The sequence below is a fragment of the Trichechus manatus genome, unplaced genomic scaffold (genome assembly GCF_000243295.1).
Source record: "Trichechus manatus latirostris isolate Lorelei unplaced genomic scaffold, TriManLat1.0 scaffold00001, whole genome shotgun sequence".
NCBI lineage: Eukaryota > Metazoa > Chordata > Mammalia > Sirenia > Trichechidae > Trichechus > Trichechus manatus.
Genome location: NW_004443937.1, coordinates 21,658,897 through 21,678,011, shown reverse-complemented (window position 1 = coordinate 21,678,011; position 19,115 = coordinate 21,658,897). Strand labels below are relative to the sequence as shown.

General features: G+C 50.7%; 1 protein-coding gene and 1 pseudogene across 2 annotated transcripts in view; both read right to left on the bottom strand.

Annotated features, from left to right (window-relative positions):
* Nucleotides 1-6,673: 6,673 nt before the first annotated feature.
* Nucleotides 6,674-13,652, bottom strand: LOC101355483 (proliferating cell nuclear antigen pseudogene; annotated as a pseudogene).
* A 3,135-nt stretch (nt 13,653-16,787) lies between these two features.
* The window catches only part of VIPR1 (vasoactive intestinal peptide receptor 1), a 36,927-nt gene continuing 34,599 nt past the window's right edge, over nt 16,788-19,115 (bottom strand). The window contains exons 11-13 of one of the 2 annotated variants that reach the window (XM_004368425.3): nt 18,247-18,376; nt 17,972-18,013; nt 16,788-17,282 (exon numbers count right to left, since the gene is read on the bottom strand). In XM_004368425.3, coding sequence (XP_004368482.1) covers nt 17,094-17,282; nt 17,972-18,013; nt 18,247-18,376 — 361 coding nt within the window. In that variant the 3' untranslated portion in view covers nt 16,788-17,093. The remainder of the gene's footprint in view (nt 17,283-17,971; nt 18,014-18,246; nt 18,377-19,115) is intronic. The other variant, XM_004368426.1, reaches the window with a different exon arrangement.

The following is a 19,115-nucleotide window of genomic DNA, read 5'->3' as shown; positions in this document are numbered from 1 at the left end:
TCTTGAGCTACCTTGGTATTACTTTAAGAAAAACAAGTGTGTGTGACTGGGAACTGTGTTGGGAAAACGTTGCCATAGTAATTTTATTTTCTTATAACAGAATTTTCTATTTTTCATCACACGTGAAGTATCTGGGTATGAAAATTATATTGGCAACATCCTCAGATACAAATTTCAGAGCTGTCTCTCCATTGAGTTTGTATTTGTGTAATTTTCTGCAGCAGGTTGAATTTGAAGTCTTTCTGGGAAATAATTTCAGAGAGGTGGTGAGTTAGAATGAGAAGCCAAGGAGGGAGAAAAAGCCTTTTAAGTTGGAGGCGCACACACATGCACAAACAAAACAAAAACTGCTTAAAAAGCTTTATCAGAACAGCTCAAAAATGGGTTGTTTTCAAGCCCACGTGGCGTTGGTTTTGCTGGGTGCCCATGTAGGCCCAGATGCTCTGGAGCCTGAGCCTGTGATCCGCACTCACAAGCAATAAAGAACAGGACTTGAAGATGGGTGCCTCCTGCTGAATGCCTCCTGCCCACCGAGGAGGTGTTACCACACGTGGCTAAATGTGATCTTAATCACTTAACATATGCATAGGGTTTGAGGTTCAGTTTTGTAAGAGGGAAAATATGACTAGAGAAACAGTACAGGATGATGACTACAAACACATTGTTTAACCGAAGTCCAGCTACGAAGAAGCCTCAGCTAACTAGAGGAAGAGGCTGATGATAGGGAAGATATTTTGAAGATTTAGTTGAAGGGAAATCCCAGGCTCAGGGTTGACTTGGTCTAGACTTGGAGGTTTGTAGTTCCCTCTGTGATCCTTGATGTTGGAAAGCTGGCTCCGAATCCCCGGACTTATCCTCGCTCTGCCATGGACTCCTTGCTGTTCTAGCACCTCTGCTTTCCCAGTGGTTAAGTGCTACCTGCCCAGCTGACATCACAGCGCTAGATCTGGGAGTAGATGGAATAATGTTGGAAACAAAACCTTAAAAGTGCCTTCTGGTATCAGATGTTGCAAGATCGTTGAGCATCCGAGTGTTATGTTTTGTCCATCAAAAGTGGGGGTGGGTATGGCTCAGTGCCCTTGGGCAGGCTTTGCCAACCAGGGGCCAAAGCCCAAAGGGTTTCCCCTTCCCCAGGTCCCCTCATGAAGGGAATATGTAGAACCTGGCCTTCTCTTCCCTAGGCTAGCTTACTGTGACGAGGACCATTTCTGGGTGCAGCCCACTGGGGCACATTGGGGGTGGTGTTCCTTATGGTGCTAGCACCTCACTGCCTGCAGAGGGAGGAATGTGCCCATAGACTGCTGGGTTTGCTTCTCAGGTGTGTACCTGTGTTACCTGTGAACTCTGCTCACATGCATTGTGAGCTTCCAACATTTGGAAGCTCTTTAAGAGGTGGGAAAAGGCTATCTGGAGGAGTGCTGAACTGAAAATACCTAATCATTGCTTCTCAGCCTCACTGAGCCCCTCTGTTCTTTCCCGGGTATCCCCGCTCTCCAAGTGTCCTCTGCCTGTCTGCCTCTTCCACACACTGCAGCCCTGGGGACAGAGGCTGAAACTGGAGTCTGGGGGTCTATAAAGGAACTCTGCAATTGATAGGGTGGGTGCAGGGGCCCCAGATGGGGAGCAGATTGCACTGAGCCCCCAGTGCGTACCTGTCAGTTGGGTTTGGGGCAGGCAGAGCGGCACTTGGTGGCCAGCACTGCTCAGAATCACAGATGACAGCTAGCAGCAAGGCCATCTTGTGGGGCCCAGGAAGTAGGGGCAGAGCTGGGGCTCTCTATCTGCTAGAAGACAGAGCTGCCCGTTGGTCCATGGGGCTGCATGCTGAACCTTTAGCCAGGGCTGCTGTTTGCTGTTCCTCGAAGGAGTTGGCCACTCATTATAATGTGCAGGACAGGTGGCCTTCAGAGAACCTGCTGTTTGCACAGGGCAGTGCAAATGAGACCAGGCAGGGATGGGAGTGTTTATAGCAACCAGCTGTGCCCAGCAAACGCTCCCTGATGTTCCTACACAAGAGTCCTGCATGGATGCAGGGTCGCTACCTGTGCGCTCTCTGTGTTGATGATGGCAGAAGGAGAGAGAGTGGATGTGTCCTTGAGAGATGAGGCGGAAAGGGGCCACAGGTCAGCCGGTCAGAAGACCTGGAGATAGGCTTGGCTCTTTCACGCAGTCCTACGTGACAGCAGTCAGGGTCACTGCCCTTCCGGCCTCAGCGTCCTCACCTGGGAAATACGGCGATAAAACCTACCTGCTTGCTGGCAGGCTCTCCTGAGGACCAGAAGCAGAGGCAAGTGCAGGGTGTGTCCGCTGTGTGCTGGAGGAGAAAGGCTTTGAGTTCACCTGAGACACGGAGGTTCTTCAGTGTGCTTCCGGCAGCATGGCCGTGTCTTCTGGCCTTTTTAAAAACAGGCATTTTATGACGTTGTTGAAAAGGAGCCCTGGGCTACTGCTAAGGTCGGTGGTTCAAACCCGTCAGCCACTCTGCAGGAGAAAGATGTGGCAATCTGCTTCCGTAAAGATTGTAGCCTTGGAAACCCTGTTGGGCAGTTCTCTGTCCAATAGGGTCACTATGAGTGGAAATTGACTCGATGGCAATGAGTTTGGGTTTTGTTGTTGTTGAATGCCATAAAGTCGATTCCTACTCATAGCAACCCCATGTGACAGAGTGGAATTGCCCCATAGGGTTTTCTTGGCTGTAATCTTTATGGAAGCAGATCATTATACAGCAAGGTAAATGGCCTCATTCTTTCACTTCAGAAAGGTGGAGGCCTGTCTTCCTCCCCCTGGACCTGCCTCCTGCCTCCCAGGCACAGAGCCCTTGGTAGCACTGACGTTTGGTCTGCACCAGGCTCCAGGAGGCACATTCTGCTGGTTGGACCAAACCTCAAGGTCCCTCCCTGACCAAAATGAGGAGAGCTCTGATTCTCCCATTGGGGAGCAGTGATGTCAGACTTCTGTTGCTGGGGAAACATCACTGGCAGGGATAAGGGCTTGTCAGTAAAATCTGGGGCTGGGCAGATACGGAAACATCTACTGTGTGTATTGATGGCAGAGCTGTTGTCTACAAACACCTTTTATCTAGGGCAAAATGATCAAATCCTTCCTGTTCCTTCGACCTGTGCTTGGTCCACATGACCTTCTTTAACCCGTATATTTATATGATTCGGGGTTGCTTTAGAAATAGTAAATTATTCATCTGACTTGATCCCCAGAGTTCTATTTTGTTGAGAGGACTTTTCTACTAAGATAAAAAAAAAAAAAGATAGAGGCTGATTTAGCCAGTGTAAAACCATTCGTTTCACGTATTTGTTTTGAGTGCTTGCTGTCCAAGTTACACACACTTCTTTTTTCATGTTATAACAAAGATCTATTTTGAGGAAATGGTGGGTATGTTCTAATAAACTTTCACACAGTAGTAAAACCTAAACGTGTGTTAATGTATGTAAAGAATGTTGTGTGGCCATTTATATACTATGTATATGTAAATTAAATGAGACGGCTTCAGAAGTGGGGGGAGAATAAACCTGAGGTGTTTATTAACTGCTTGTGTGTTTGTACTTCTGTGAAAAATTCTGAGTTACGGGCCCCTTTTCCTAGATGGTGTGATGTGGGCCTGGCGTAATGGAGGTGGCGGTGCTGAGGGCAGTGAAATTCAAGCCCTCTTGTCCAGTGGAGTCTAGATAAGTACAAGGGCTCAAATATTCTCTAGCAATAACCCCCAAATTCTGGAATGCAATCTTGCGTCCAGGAAAGACCATGGAAAAGCCAAGATGGCAGTCCCAGCGCTTCCCTGGGGGCTGGGAGGCCTGCCTTGTCTCCAGGCTCTGCTCCTGACCCACTGCGTGCCCCTGACAGGCATCTTCCCCGCTCTAGGTTCTGGGCTCCTGTCTGTACTGTGAGGGTGATGATGCTTTCATCTCCCAGGACCAGCCTGGTCATGGAATGGCCACCAGGGGGTGCAGCCGCCGGCCACATCATCAGGTTCCCAGCCCAGGGGACTGCACCCCTTTGCAGAGGCTGTTCCTGTAGCAGCTGATAAAATTCCCAGAAAGGAAACAAACACAGCAGCCTCTCCTGACCATCCTTGAACACGTGGGGGAATGCACTCTCCAAGCTTCTCTACACCATCTGTCCTGAGTCAGAAATCTTTTGGAGGAAGGCAGAGACTTCCAAAATAAACATCCTAGTTATTAGGTTCTGGGATTGGGAGTTGACAGAGCCTTCAGAGAGCATCTGGTTCAGCCTGCTTGTTGCTCAGGTGGGGAAACTGAGGCCTGTGCCAGGATCCAGTGACAGTGTAGTCCACAGCTTTGTCACCTGGGCTGGGTACAAGGAGCTGTCCACCACTGAGCAGCACCCACAGAGTGAAGAGGGTCCTTGGCTCATGAAGGCTGTCCTTTCTATGCCAGGAGGGCTGAGGGAGAAGTTCAGCCTGATGAGTTGCTGCCTTTTTTTTTTTTTTTTTTTTTTTGCGCCCTATCCCCTAAAGGGAGTCCCTGGTTGATGCAAACGGTTAAGTGCTCAACTACTAACTGGAAGGTTGGTGGTTGGAACCTACCCAGAGTCCCCTTGGAAGAAAGGTCTGGCAGTCTACCTCTGAAAGGTCACAGCCTTGAAAACCCTCTGGAGCACACTTCTACTCTAACACATGGGATCTCCATGAGTCGGAATCAACTCGATGGCAACTGGAACTGGAGCCCCCCCAAAGGGGGCCGGGTAGCAGAAGTGCTGCCCAACAGTCGCAAAGCATCCTTGGGCAGTGCCCGTGGAGGGGCCCAGAGAGGAAGGGGCCACCAGAGTGCAGCTGCCTTTAAGGCGCTGCCTCACTCTGCTGAGGTGGCTCCAAGACGTCACTGATCAAATGAGGGAGGCAAACACTGTAAGGTTCATCGAAGAACATGAAGGAGAACACCTTTGTGACCCAGGGGCAGAAAATGCTTCTTAAACAAACAAAAAATGGCATAAGCACAACACTTAAGGCATAATGATTGGTTAATTTGATTATATACAAATAAGGATTTCATGGGCAAAGTTAAAAGAATGGGGAAAGATATTTGCAATGTCTGAAACCAAGTGATTAATATATAAGCAATTCCTGCAAATCAGCAAGAAAGACAGTAATCCCAATGGAAAAATGAGCAGGCAATTTACGGAAGAGAAAACCGAAGAAGCTAATAAGCATATGAAGATACTTAAAATCGTTAGAAATACATACTGAAACAAAAGTAAGATGTCACCTTACCTATTCATTTGGCAGAACTTAGAAAGCTGATGACATCAAGTGTCAGAGGGTGAACGGGGACACAGGACTTTGCTCACTGCTGGGAGAGTGTAGACAAGGCCGCCTATCTAGAGAACAATTCTCCCTACCCATATAAAGTGTGCACACACCTTATGACGAAGGAATTTCATTCCTGGGCGTATGTCCCAGGGAAATTCTTACACAGATCCTGAAGGGGACATGTATGAAGATAGATGTTCCCTGAAACGTTCTTTGTGTTGGTGGAGAGCTGAAGGCAGACTGTGTGTCCATCAGGGGCAGATCAAGTATGCAGACTCACTCCAGAGCACCATGCAGCAGGCAGAAGTCCCAAATTTAGAACGTAGATGGATCTTCAAAACATACAGCTGAGAGAGAACATTTACATGACAAAAAAAATATGTACACAAAATAATAAAATATTTTGCAAGAATGGTTTCTGTCTTAGTTATCTAGTGTTGCTATAACAGAAATACCACAAGTGGATGGCTTTAATAAACAGAAATTTATTCTCTCACAGTTTAAGAGGCTAGAAGTCCAAATTCAGGGTGCCAGCCCCAGGGGAAGGCTTTCTCTCTCTGTCAGCTCTAGGGAAAGGTCCTTGTCATCCATCTTCCCCTGGTCTAGGAGCTTCTCAGCGCAGGGACCCGAGGTCCAAAGGACATGCGCTCCTGGCTCTTCTTGCTTGGTGGTATGAGGTCCTTGTCTGCCTGCTCACTTCTCTCTTTTATATCTCGAAAGAGATTGACTCAAAATACAATCTAATCTTGTAGATTGAGTCCTGCCTCATTCATATCATAGAGGTAGGATTTACAACACATAGGAAAATCACATCAGATGACAAAATGGTGGACAATCACACAATACTGGGAATCATGGCCTAGCCAAGTTGACACATACTTTTGGGGGATACAATTCAATCCATAGCAGTTTCCTACTAGGGGCCAGGGGCGTCGGAATTAAATGCAGGGTTAATAAAATCTGTTGCTATCAAGTTGAGCCTGACTCACAGTAACTCCATGTGTGTCAGAGTAGAACTATGCTCCTTAGGGGTTTTCTTTCTTTCTTTCTTTCTTTTTTTTTTTGACATTTGAAATTCAGATAACTGTATTTAAATTGAAAACACATTCTTAAAACTGTATTTAGAGTTAAGACCCTTTTCTTATAAAAAGCATAGAGTATTTCTGGGTAAGGCAGAAGTATTTCTAGGTTCACAAGAGCAGATTTGACTTTGGACTTTTTTCTTTAAACAAATTGTAGAGAGTGGAGAAAAAATAGGTTATTTACAGAAAACAATATCTACATATGTACTCAGAGGTACAGGCTTGGTAACAGAAGGACTTAAGTACATGCTGGCATCTCAGAAGCAGTTCCCAAAGAGCTTTGCTTTAGTTTCTTGGATTTTAAGCATGCCTAAGATCCTTCTTCATCCTCGATCTTGGGAGCCAAGTAGTACTTTAAGTGTCCCATATTGGCAATTTTATACTCTGCAACAAGGGGTACGTCTGCAGACACACTGAGTGTTACTGTAGGAAAGGGTGGAGTGGCTTCTGTAAAGAAGTTCAGGTACCTAAGTGCAGAAGTTAGCCTAACTGGTTCTCTCACCTCTATGGTAACAGCCGCCTCCTCTTTATCAGCATCACTTGTACTTGTTTGTGACAATTTAATGTTTCCACTTCCAAGTTCTCCACTTGCAGAAAATGTCACTCCATCTTTTGCACGGGAAATGACAACAGCATCTCCAATATGACTGATATCTCAGCATATACGTGCGAATTCAGTAGAAGGCATCTAATTCCAAGTTGTTCAGCATCTAAATCCATTAACTTCATTACATAGTCTGAAAGCTTTTCTTGGTTTGGTGCTGCAAATTCTAGTGCCGAGATGGCCGCGTTATCTTCAGCCCTTAGTGTAATGACGTCTTCATTGCCAGCACGTTTTAGTATTTTGGACATGCTGGTGAGATTCACGCTTACGGCCAGGTTGTGGTCGCGGTGGTAGGTGTTGAAGTCCTTGGAGCACAGGGTGAGCCGCACCAAGGAGGTGTGGGATGAGTCCATACTCTGGAGGTTCATGCAGCTCGAGCTGATGTCCCAGCAGGCCTCGATGAGCGCATCTAGCACTTTCTTCAGGATGGAGCCCTGGACCAGGCGTGCCTCAAACACAGTGGCGGAATCACAACGACACTGCTACAGGCTGGTGGGAAGGAGGAAGATCTAGCTGGTTGAGGCCTCACGAAGATCAGACCAAGTGGCATCGAAGCTTGAGACCAAGAAGGACTGCAGCCAGCCTGCTGGGTTTGCAACCGTTTAATCTCCACAGGGTTTTCAGTGGCGGATTTTTCAAAAGTAGATTACCTTTCTTCCAGGGTGTGTCGGGGGGACTCAAACCTCCAACCTTTCGGTTAGCAACCAGACAAGCATGTTAACCATTTATACCACCCAGGGACTCCATAGGGTTAATCAGGAATTATTTTTTTTTTTTAAAAAGAGGGTTTGCTAGAGTCAGCAGTCAGGTCTGAGTCCTAGCAGAACCAGGTGGGCCGACCTTGCCCTGGGGGAGATCCCACCCTGGGTGTGCCCAGCCCTGGCCTCAGTAGGCTAGGAAAGTCTGCCTTTGGGGAGCTCCAAAGCCCCACCTGCTGCCAGAGTGTTTGAACATCCAGGGCTGACCTGGTGGTTGGTGGGGGGACTGAAGCAGAGGCCAGAGCTGTAGTGGTTGGAGAGGCCTTCTGGAAGTCATGGGGGGAGCATGAAGGAGAGACAGAGGAGGGGACTCGAGAGGGGAAGATGGGAGAACGGGAGCCCGGGGACTATCCTTCCCAGATTCAGGCTGTCTGGCCAGCAGTTTCCTGGCGGAGACTTTCCCACACAAGGCACTCAGCTGACGGGCTCTACAAGAACAAGGAACACAGCTGCAGGGGGACAGAGGTGCCCCCAAGGCAAGTCCTTCCTTCTACCCCAGAAATAGCCATTTCTGGCCCCAAAGTGTGAGCTGGAGTACATGAAGCTTGGGTGGGGAGTGGGAGGGGAGAAGGTGATCAGAGCCACCATTGCCCTGAGAGGTTGTTCCAGGCACGTTTTCTGAGGCCCCAGGGATTAGAGCAAGGGCCAAGGGCAAGGGACACAGGGCCAACATTAGAATGAACTCTCTCACAGAGCCGTCCAACTGGAATGGAGAGGTAGTGAGCTCTCTAGCACGGAGGTGTGCAAGCAAAGACAAGACGTGGTGGATGGGGCCTTGGAACATGCTGTCCCCAGCTTGCTGGCATTGTCTCGTCCTGGGTGTTGGTGTCCGACATTTGCCTATCTCCCAGAGTGCCTCCTATTGTGTCCATCCCACGGGGTGAGCTGGACGCCAGTTGCAGGAAACAGGCTGTGCCAGCTCCCATTTGAAGAGTAAATATTAGTCTTCTTAAGAGCTGCCTGTTCTCTGTCACTCGGCACTGAGGACACTGAGCCCGGGGTCGGGGGGAGACCTCTTGGTCCCCACGCCCAGATGGAGTCTATGGGCCTGAGAAGCATGCCTTGATTTCACCAGGTGCAGGCAGGCATCGCTTCTCAATCACTCTGCCAGCAGTGGGTGCCTGGGCCCCTACCCAGTGGAGGTGCAGGGAGCCATCCGAGGCTGCTTCTGCAGAGGCACAGGGCTGGGTGTTTTCACCTGGGATCAAGGTCTCTGAGTCCCAGCTCTGATGCATATGGTTTAAAATCCTCTGATTATCAAAATGGGAGAACAACCTACTCCTGCACAACTGTCACCCCGCTGGGGGGAGCTCCTCTGACCATCCCGACTCTCGCCCTTCACCCTACTTTCTTTCTTACATAATTTTTCTCATTTATGATCTGTCTCCACCTTTTGAGGGTCAGCACCACAAGGGCAGGAACTCTGCCTGTTCACCACTGTATCCTCTGTGCCCACAACTGTGCCTGGCACATACGAAGTGCCCCAGAAATATTTGCTGGATGAATGTAGAGATGTTAATACTTTGAAAATATTAAGTGGATGTATTTCTCATCCCCTCACTGATGAAATTATGTTCTTCTGAATCCATTCTACCATTATGACCCCAGGGAAGGGTAAATTTCATTTCAGGACGGAGGAGGATAGGAATTGGAGGGAGGGAAGCCCATCCTCATGGCTAGTGAATGGTAGAAAGGAGAAGGGGGAGAATCTGTCAGACATATGTGTTCTGGTGTCATCCTCCACGATGAAATCTTGAGGGAAAAGAACGGAAAGCTGAAAATAGAGTTGGGCGTGTGTCCCACGCTGCATTTGGAAGACAGCCTGTGCCCACTTGGGGTGGCCCTGCTGGTTAAAAACAGTGGGGCTATGGATTTGAGGCAAGAAGGCCTGAGTGAGCACCCCAATCCTCCCTCCGTTCCCAGAGGCCTGGAAGGGATCCGAAAGTTCCCGTGTGCTCCACGGCATGAGGAAGGTGCTGAGCTGGACTGGTGGGCCTGTTGTGGCACTGCCATGGCCAGTGGTGAGGTGAGCCTGCCACAGAGGCCATGGTGTGGGTGGCTCTCACCCAAGGTTGGATAGAAGCATGGCTGAGATGTGAGAGGCTGGAGTGAGCCAGGTGGGGCAGACCCTGGGGCCCCAGCCAAGAGAACAGGCTACAAGTCTGCCAGCCCCAGACTTCAACAGCAGGTACAGTGAATGTCCACGAAGACCCTCATGCAAACGGCAGTATAAGACCATTGTGTGAGGCTCTTCTTCTCTGCCACCAGGAGATCACCGATATCAGACCCTCTGCCTCATACCCTGTTGATCTGCCTTTTCCAGCTTCCTACAGGAGTAACCTGACAGCTCATCACTCCCACTGTACCTATATCTATCACAGCCCCGAGTTTCTTTGACACCATGTGTGAGTGCCTGCAGAGACTTGCTTGACACTCATGCATGCCCAAGCCTGGAAGTCTGAGGGAATTGACATGGGAAAACTTTGAGCTATGGGGAATGGGAGCCGGTGGTTAAAACTCCCCTCTTCTGTCCCTTAGGAGGACAATTCTTTTTTTTTTTTTTTCTTTTTATTGTACTTTAGATGAAGGTTTACAGAACAAATAGTTTCTCATTAAACAGGACACATACTGTTTTATGACAATGATTAACAACCCCACGACATGTCAACACTGTCCCTTCTCAACCTTGGGTTCCCTATTACCAGCTTTCCTCTCCCCTCCTGTCTTCTAGTCCTTGTCCCTGGACTGTTGTGCCCTATTAGTCTCATTTTGTTTTATGGGGCTGTCTAATCTTTGGCTGAACGGTGAACCTTGGGAGTGACTTCCTTATTCAGCTAAAAGGGTGTCTGGGGGCCATACTCTCGGGGTTTCTCCAGTCTCTTGTCAGGCCAGTAAGTCTTTTTTTGTGAGTTAGAATTTTGTTCTACATTTTTTTTCCAGCTCTGTCCAAGACCCTCTGTTGGGATCCTGGTCAAAGGGAGGACAATTCTGAGACCAGCTCCTCAGACAGTCTTAGTGGAAATGAGTTCCTGTTGCCACAGCAGTGACCAGCTCAACAATACCCTTATATTGGCTTTCCCTACTTCCCTGTTTCACTCACTCTTCTCTGTTCCCCATTTCTGTTTCCTGGTTGCAGGCTCTTATCTCAGGCTCTGCTTTCTGGGGCACTTGGGCTACAATGCTACTTGAGCGCCCATGCTAGACATTGTCTATCGGCACTCGGCACCCCTCTCAAGCCCCTTCGTATTCTTCTGTGCTGCAAGGAATGGAAGGCTAAAGACTACCTTACCAGACTCCCTTGCTGCTAGGGATCTGGATGCAACTTAGGTTCTGTCTGAGAGTCACTCGCGACAGAGTTGGAAGGAAGAAGTGGGGTGAAGGCCATTCTTCCCTGGCGTGGTGGCTGATGGGTGGGATTTGGCAGACACGAGTTTTTGCAGCAGCAAGACATTATGTTCCTTCCACTTTCTTGTCACCAGCTTAATTGAGATGGGGCAATCAAGATGTTGACAATAATTTCCTGAAAGGTGACAGCTGTGGTGGGTGTGACCATGAAGGGGAGAAGTGGGCCCTAATTTCCATTCCTCCAAGCCTTCCTACATTTAATTTCCTACATGAAATCTCTTTCTGCATGAAATACCTAGAGTGTCTTCTGTTTCCTGTACTGAACTACGACTAATTTTCACTCCCTCCCCTCTCCCCGCACCTCTACCATATGCTACACCACAAGCTTAGATCAAAAGAACGAGAAAGACCACACACTTACTCAAAGAAACATTCCCAAAAGAGACTGGGAGTCAGACTTTGTTGGTTGCTTACTCAATAGCTATCCCCCCTTCCTTCTTAGCAGATCAGTTTCCCTTATAGAAGCCTGCCTTCTCTTGAAGCTAGGGTTTGGGCATGTGACCTAATCCTGGCCAAGGAATCAAAGGGGAGTATGCAGGGGGGTAGCTTCTAGGATGGGCTATCTTCCCTGATAAAATGAGACATATGATGATAAATTTCCCCTGCCAATGGATGGTGTTCTGTGAAAACATGAAACTTGGGGCAGTGGCAGCCATATTGCAATCATGAGGAGATGTTTGAGGAAGAAATTCAACATACTGAAGATTGCAGAGTGGACAGGTAGAAAACACCTAGGTCTATAATGACATAGCTGAACCACTGAATTAATCCTGGAGCTGCCTATTTCCAATAGGCCTCATCCTGGCAATCCTTTCCCTCTGAGCAACATGGGCCCTGGTCCAGAGTTCTCCAAAGTCTTTTCCAGTCCCAACATCCTAGGACTCAAGGGTGCTGGGGCTCTGGGAGCAGCTGGGACTGAAACCAAAAACCCGTTGCCATGGAGTGGATTCTGACTCATAGCGACCCTATAGGACAGAGTAGAACTGCCCCATAGGGTTTCCAAGGAGCGCCTGGTGGATTCAAACTGCCGATCTTTTGGTTAGCACCCGTAGCTCTCAACCACTACGTCACCAGGGTTTAGGGTGAAGTGAATCCCAGGTGAGCTGGAACCAGGGTGAAGTGCAAAATATAAGAGGGCACCAGGAAACTCAGTAAGCAAGATAAATAATATTTTAATGCAATATTTAAAAAAATCAAAATTAATGCAAAAATACATAATGAACAAAATATCAAAAATTTAAATTGTACTGCTACATGCTACAATGTGGATAAACTTTGAAAACATTATGCTAAGTGAAAGAAGCCAGACGCAAAGGGTCACATACTGCATGATCCCATTTACATGAAATACCCAGAATAGGTAAACCCATGGAGACAGGATGGGATGCAGATTGGTGGTTACCAGGAGGAGGGAGGAGGGGGCAATGGGAGCAACTGCTTAACAGGTATGGGGTTTCCTTTTGGGGTGATGAGAAGGTTTTGGAACTAGTCAGAGGTGGTGGTTGTACAACATTGTGAATGCCCGAAATGCCACTGAATTGTTCACTTTAAATGGTTAGTTTTCTTTTATGTGAATTTCACCTCAATTTAAAAAAAGGACTAAATAAAGACAAAATCAGTGTCCCCAACCTGGTCTGCTCCTCCTGTGTCCTCTCAAGGGGCACTGCCAATCAATTTCATCTGTGACAATCCACACACTGGAAGACGCAGGGCTCTGGATTTGGAGAACTGGGTTCAATGCTGGGCTCTGCCAGTGACTTGCGGGAGACCCTGAGCAATCCCTTCCCTTCTCTGGACGTTGGTTTCCCTCTCTGTCCTGCGTGGAGGAGGCTGGGGCATTGCTGGGATGGCTTCCTGACCCTTCCTCTTCATCCGCATGGCCTGCCGAGGTTACTGTCCTTCTTCCTGGGAGCCTGTGTCTCCAGGGCCATCGACTCCTGGCTATTAATATCTTGGCCATCCCTGGCCTGATCAGGGTGTTTAATGACTGCCAGCTGTGGCTCCGGCCCCCTCCCCCAGGAGAGATAAGACCAGTTCCTGTTCCCACATGGGGGGGGGCGGGGGGAGGCTGGGTCACTGCTCATTAAAACAGGCCCTGGCGAGGGGTGGGAATGGAGGGGCTGATGCTGACTCCTCAGCCCTCCTCTGCCCAGCACACCAGATGGAGGTGCCTGGGGCTAAAGACTCCCTGTACACTCCTCCCCCACACCCAGGGGCTCGCTGTCCTGGTCTCCTCAGCCCCTACCTGGGCCCTGTCACTTTAGGTCCTGATTCCAACAGCCCCAGGTGTCCCCCAGACATTGCATTCAGCACCAGGTCATCATCTCCCGAACCTGCTCCTCTTCCTCCCTCACTGGGATGATGGACTGGCCCCTTTTCCTAGACCTGCCCCTGGGGCCCTTCACAGCAGCCAGAGTAGCCAGCCCAAAGCCACTCTCACCCCCTTGGCCTCTCCTGTGTTCCTGCTGGAAAGGGCTCCCAGCGATGTTCACCTGGATGCAGGTGTCCCTGTCACCCATCATGCTCCCGTGGGGCCCAGAGACCCACCTAGTCCCCAGAGGCCAGCCGATGTCACCTCACCTGGGAAGCTGCTCCCTGTCCTGAGTGCAGACAGACTGGCCATCGCCCTTGGGCAGCCCGTGTCCCTGCGTGGCAGGAATCATCCACATGGTTGCTCTGCCATCCACATGCTGGCGCCTCTCAGTGCTGGCGAGAGGTTTCCTCATCTTTATCTTTCCAGGAGGTGCCGACCTGAGTTAACTGGGCTTTAGCCTCAGAGACTGGGATCTGCGATCAGTCAGGGGCCAGGTTTCCATCTGGACAAGGGACAAGGCCTAGCCTGTGGTTAACCAGAGGCAGGCTCTGCCGGGGGTCACAGCTGGGTCTGAGGCATGGATCCCAGGGTGCAGCAAGATCAGGGTCTTGGGTATATGAGGCTCAGGACTGGCCAGGGTTTCCTTATCCCCAGGCTGACCCTGGGGTCATCAGTCCTGTGCTTCGCCACCTCCTTCTTGTCTCTCACTCTGAAATGCAGCTGAGAGAGACCTGCCCTGTGTCACCTGGCCTCCTGGGCAAGGGGCCTGCAACCTGGTCTTTGGGGCCCTAGGGCCAATCTCAGGGCACTAGGGCCAACCTTGGTGAAGTCCTCAAAGTACCCACCAGGTGGCAACAGAGATGAACTGGCCTCAACTGACAAGTGCCCTGCAAAGCAGGAGAGGGACCCTAGGACCTGGGGCGTGGATGGGAAGGAGGAGGAATCCTGCTTGTGGTCACCTCCACTCCATGTCTGTTCCCAGCTTGGGATGCCTGCCCACAGCCTCTGCTGGTCCGAGTCTGTGTTTTGGCTTCACTGGGCTTTTCATCTCCTGTCCCTTCAGTGGTCAGAGGGCCCCAACTGTCTTCCCTTTTGTTGCCCATATCTTGGGTCTCTGTGCCTTTCATTCACTCTACACCCTCTTGGCTGGTAACTCTGCTCCCCTCCCCAGGGCTCTCTGCCTTACACTGAAGCCATGATACACTGATGTTGGGATTTCAGACACTGGGGTGGATGGGCTAGCTTTCGCTTGGTCTGGGGGCCCCACCTGGCCTTCACACAGCTCAGGCAGCCTGTGACGTCCCTCGTCTGGAAGGCAGGGTGCTGCCCTTTCCTTTACGTACACCCTGCTTCTAGGATCTGTTAGTTCCTCTGGTTTCTGCTTCCCTTCCTTTCCTGCCCCTCTTCTGCCACCTCAGCTCATCGCTGGAGAAGGAGCCCCTCCAATTCTTGGACCAAATTCTCTGCACAGCCTCCATCCTCTGTGAATGCCCTTGGCTCCCGGACTACTTGGGGTTTCCACTTCAGCTGCTGTCCTCCTTCCCTGAGCTCAGAGGGCAGAGCAGGTGGCTGAGGGCTCTGGGCAGCCCTCTTCTTGTTAGCCACTCAAGCCTTAGCCAGGAGGGTGTGGAGAACACCCAACCAACACCCTTCTCTACTGTGCAGGTGGAGAAACTGAAGTCCAGAGATCATGATCCAGAGATCACCACCTGCTCATGATCTGAGAAAGTCTGAAGCCGAATCGGGACTAAACGACTAGGGCTCTGTCTTCTGGACCGTTCGGAGGCATATGGGAGTGAACAAGGTATCCAGAACCAGCTCAGGGAGGCACTGAGTAGGGAAATCAGAGAGGGTGAACGACATGCCCAACTGGGTGTGAGCTGCATGAACACATTACCTGTCTCCTCTTATCCCTCGTGCCCTGGAATAGCAGGGGTGTGAGACCCTCAGGGAAGAATGGAAGTCCTGGTCCCCCAAGTCCCCAGCCCAGCTCTTCACCACTAGCACCTTCCTGGAACTGGAGGTTTCTCATTGGAAGTCACCAGAAACTGTTGGCCTGGGGGTGGGGGAGCTGAGAATGCTCTCCCCAGCAGGGCTGGGAGTGTTTGAGGCCAAGGCTGGGAGCACAGCACCACCTCCTTCTCTGTCCTACAGCTGACCATGCACAGGGCAGGGCATGGAGCGTTTGTGAATCTAGATGGAAGGCATTAGCCACTCCTGGATATGCAGGACAACTGATCAAAGCGTATTTGCCTGGGGCTGCCTCTGCCTCAGGCTCACAGTCTGCTCATCCTGAGTGACCACCGTACTTGAGCCTCTGCAGGATGCTGGGCTGGGGCTGTCATTTGGTGATGGGTCCTGGGATGGTAGTGAGCAAAACGAGACTTTGAAAGAGCTTTGTGGGTAAATCTGAGCTTTTACCAGCCCATTCTGGTCTCTTTTTACCAGCTTGGCATCTCTCTCCTGCTCCTGCAGCAAGATAACCTCCTTGCAAGTTTACAGGAAGTGGAACCTAGGAGGTCAGCTTGGGCAATGACTTTGGAGACATCTCTTGCTGACTGGCATCTATTTTGCCCTACTACCTGTTTCTAAACCTTTCTGTTAGTCGTACTGTCTCTGCTCACTCGTTTTGGTGACATCTGTGTTCTCCTCTATCTACCTCCTCTTGACTGAACCCTGGGCAAGGGTGACATGGTCATCTCACATCCCATCTGCTCCTTCTCTGCTGGAATGACTGCGGCCTTTGGAATGCTCATACTTAACCATTTCTGGGGCCTCCAGCAGCTCTGTCGGCTGCTTTGTATTGATCTAAGAATAGAACAGTTTCCTCTTGGCTGGATGGAGAGCTGCCAGGCTTGGAGAGTGGGTAGGCTCTGTCTGAGGCCCCGGCATGCCTTAGTGGCAGTCTCCTCACTTCCCAGAGGCTTCAGAGTTCCCAGGTCCTCAGGGTGCATGGTTCCAGCCACAGCCATGATCTGAGAGGGCCCTTGGAACCCCCAGCTCCATTTTGGAAGGGACTATGGAGGTAGCTGTGCTCCCCTAACCCAGCTGCTATATCACCCCATAACCGCAACTGCCTGAGGCATAGAAAGTCACTCACCTATGGAACTAGCAGCTCAGAGCAGGCCCTAGGGGAGGGGGAAATGCACCTTCAGAGAGATGCGTGATGAATGCTTAACCCAAAAGAACGTGGCAGCAATGGTGGAATTTCAGGCACTGTTGAGGTGGTGGCAGTGGGTGACCTTTCTGGGCATGACCATTCTCCTCCCAGATCACACCAACACTGTTGGAGGATGGGCTGCCTTCCTCTGATTGGTCAGGAAAAATACCAGGAGTCCAAGTCAGATTTCCTGCCCTTGATTGGCAGAGGGGGCCTTTGGAGGAGGAGTCTGATGACTGATTTCCACCCCATGTCCTGCAGGGGACATGATCCCACCTCTTCTTTGGCTCTCCTATGTATGCACCCTCTATTCCCCAGGCAGGCACAAGGGCTGCGCTTCCCAAGGAAGTCCGGACAGTGACTTGGTGGCCAGAGCAGACTCCAAACCCACAGCTGAGGCTAGCCCCGGACGGGCAGGCCTCTACCCCCTGCGCCACCTGGGGTGGGTAGGGTCGGGAGGGCCGTCCTGGGCCCCTGGGCGCCTAGTGGTCAGACCAGGGAGACTTCGGCTTGGAAGCTGGAGGAGCGGCGCACATCTGGGCTGAGGCGGGTCAGCATGGAGACCTGAGTGCTGCTTGTGGCGCAGTTGCTGACTCCCGACGGGTGCTGGTATTTGGGGTTTGAGCCCAGGATGCCCTGCAGGTGCCCGTGCCATTTCCTTCGCAGCTCAGCCTGCACCTGGGAGAGGAGAGGGTGGTCAGGCCTGGCCCTAGAGCCTCGTCCACTGTTGATTGCGCTGCTCTAGACTTAGGGTGCTGAGCCAGCCAATCATATCCTCCTTTGGGAGTCTTGAACTGAGAGACTCTGATGCTGCCTTGGGAATTACAGTTGGGACCCGGTTGAGGAAAGGGGCAGATCACTGCCTTGCAGTGGGGGTCAATGGTAGGCTGAAGGCAGAGAGGATGAGAGAATGCAGTCCAGGGAGGGAGAAGGATGCTGCCTAGGGGTGGCTGTACCCCCATTCTTCACATCTCCACTCTCCAGCTCACTTGAGCTCATCCAATTGGATTTTTGTGCCTTGTAACCAGGGCTCCACAGCAACTCCACTTTTGCTCACAGCCCGTCCCCTCCCTACTCACTGGGCACACAGCCACTTAAGTAAATGCGCCTCAAACTCTGATGTGCACAGGAATCCCCCGGGGGTTTTGTTAAATTTCAGATTCTGAGTCAGCAGGTCTGGGGTGGGTCCAGAAATCTGCATTTTTCACACTATCCTAAGTGACGCGGGTGCTGCTAGCCTGAGGACCACACGTGGAGCAGCAAGGTTTATCCAGTCCTTGCTCTGTACAAGTCCCATCAGGGTTTCTGGGCCCTGGGCCTACTAGAGTTCTCTGTTCCCTGGCCTCCAAGGTCTGGGACGGGCTTACCTCACCATTGAGGAAGCAGTAGAGGACAGCCACCACAAAACCCTGGGGAGAAAGGGGCAAGACAGGTGAAGCAGACAGACCCCAGGAGCTCCCAGCCCTGCCCCAGCCCCAGCCCCTGTGTTCCCCTGGTTAAGCATAGGGCCAAGCACATAGTAGGTGCTCAATCAATGCTTTTGCAATGAAAAGGTTGGAATCCAGTGACAAGCGGCCAAAGCCGGAGGTTGAATTCCCTTAAAGGCCAGAGAAGAATGCAGCCTTAAGCCAACAGTTCATACCTGGAAAGACCCCACGACGAGCTCAAAGACTATTTTCACTTCAGTCTTAAAGTTGTCAGGGAAGAAGGCGAACATGATGTAGTGGACCCCAAACAGGGGGATCAGCAGGAGTGTGGACTTGGCCAGCCTCCTGGGGACAGGGAAGGGGCAGTCAGTGGGTATGTGTGTCCACATGTGCAGATAAGATTGGGCCTGGTGTAGGGGCAGCTGGGGCTGGGGACCTAGAAGAGGGAGACAATGACGAGGATGTGTGAGGACAGACTGTCGGCTCCAGTAAACACTGTCTGCAGTGCCCTATCTGCCGTGGCTCTGACCTTATATTCCCCGCTGGCCTTACTGGTCTGGAAGGAGGCATGAGAAAGAAACTCCTTCTAGTCTCACCCCTCTGGAGGAGAGAGTATAAGGTAGAGGCCAGTGATGAACCTTGAGGATGATGCATAATAGTGAGATTTCAGACTCTGCAACAGCTAATGAATAGATGCTCTCAGGCAACAGGACAGCCTGGTCCCTTCTCCTCTGGTCTCAGTTTCCCCATCTGTATAACGGGGTAAATGTATGCTCAACATGGTCATTTCTTCATTTCTGTAGAATTGAAGGCCCACTGAAAACCCTAGTGCTTTGACTGCTATAAAGTACAGTGCCTCCATGAGACACCAGTTTCCTACTGGGAGTGAGAACTTCTGGGAAGGAAGCCTTTCTGACTGGGATGCTGACTACATATGCCCAAGGCCACTTACTTGGAAGGGTAGTGGGCACCCACCTGGTGCTTGGTCACCAGGGATGACTCAGGGTCCAGCCCTCTGTCTTTGTCCACTTCTCTAAGGGTCACCACCTTCTCCAGGACTGCACCCTCCCACACACCAATACAC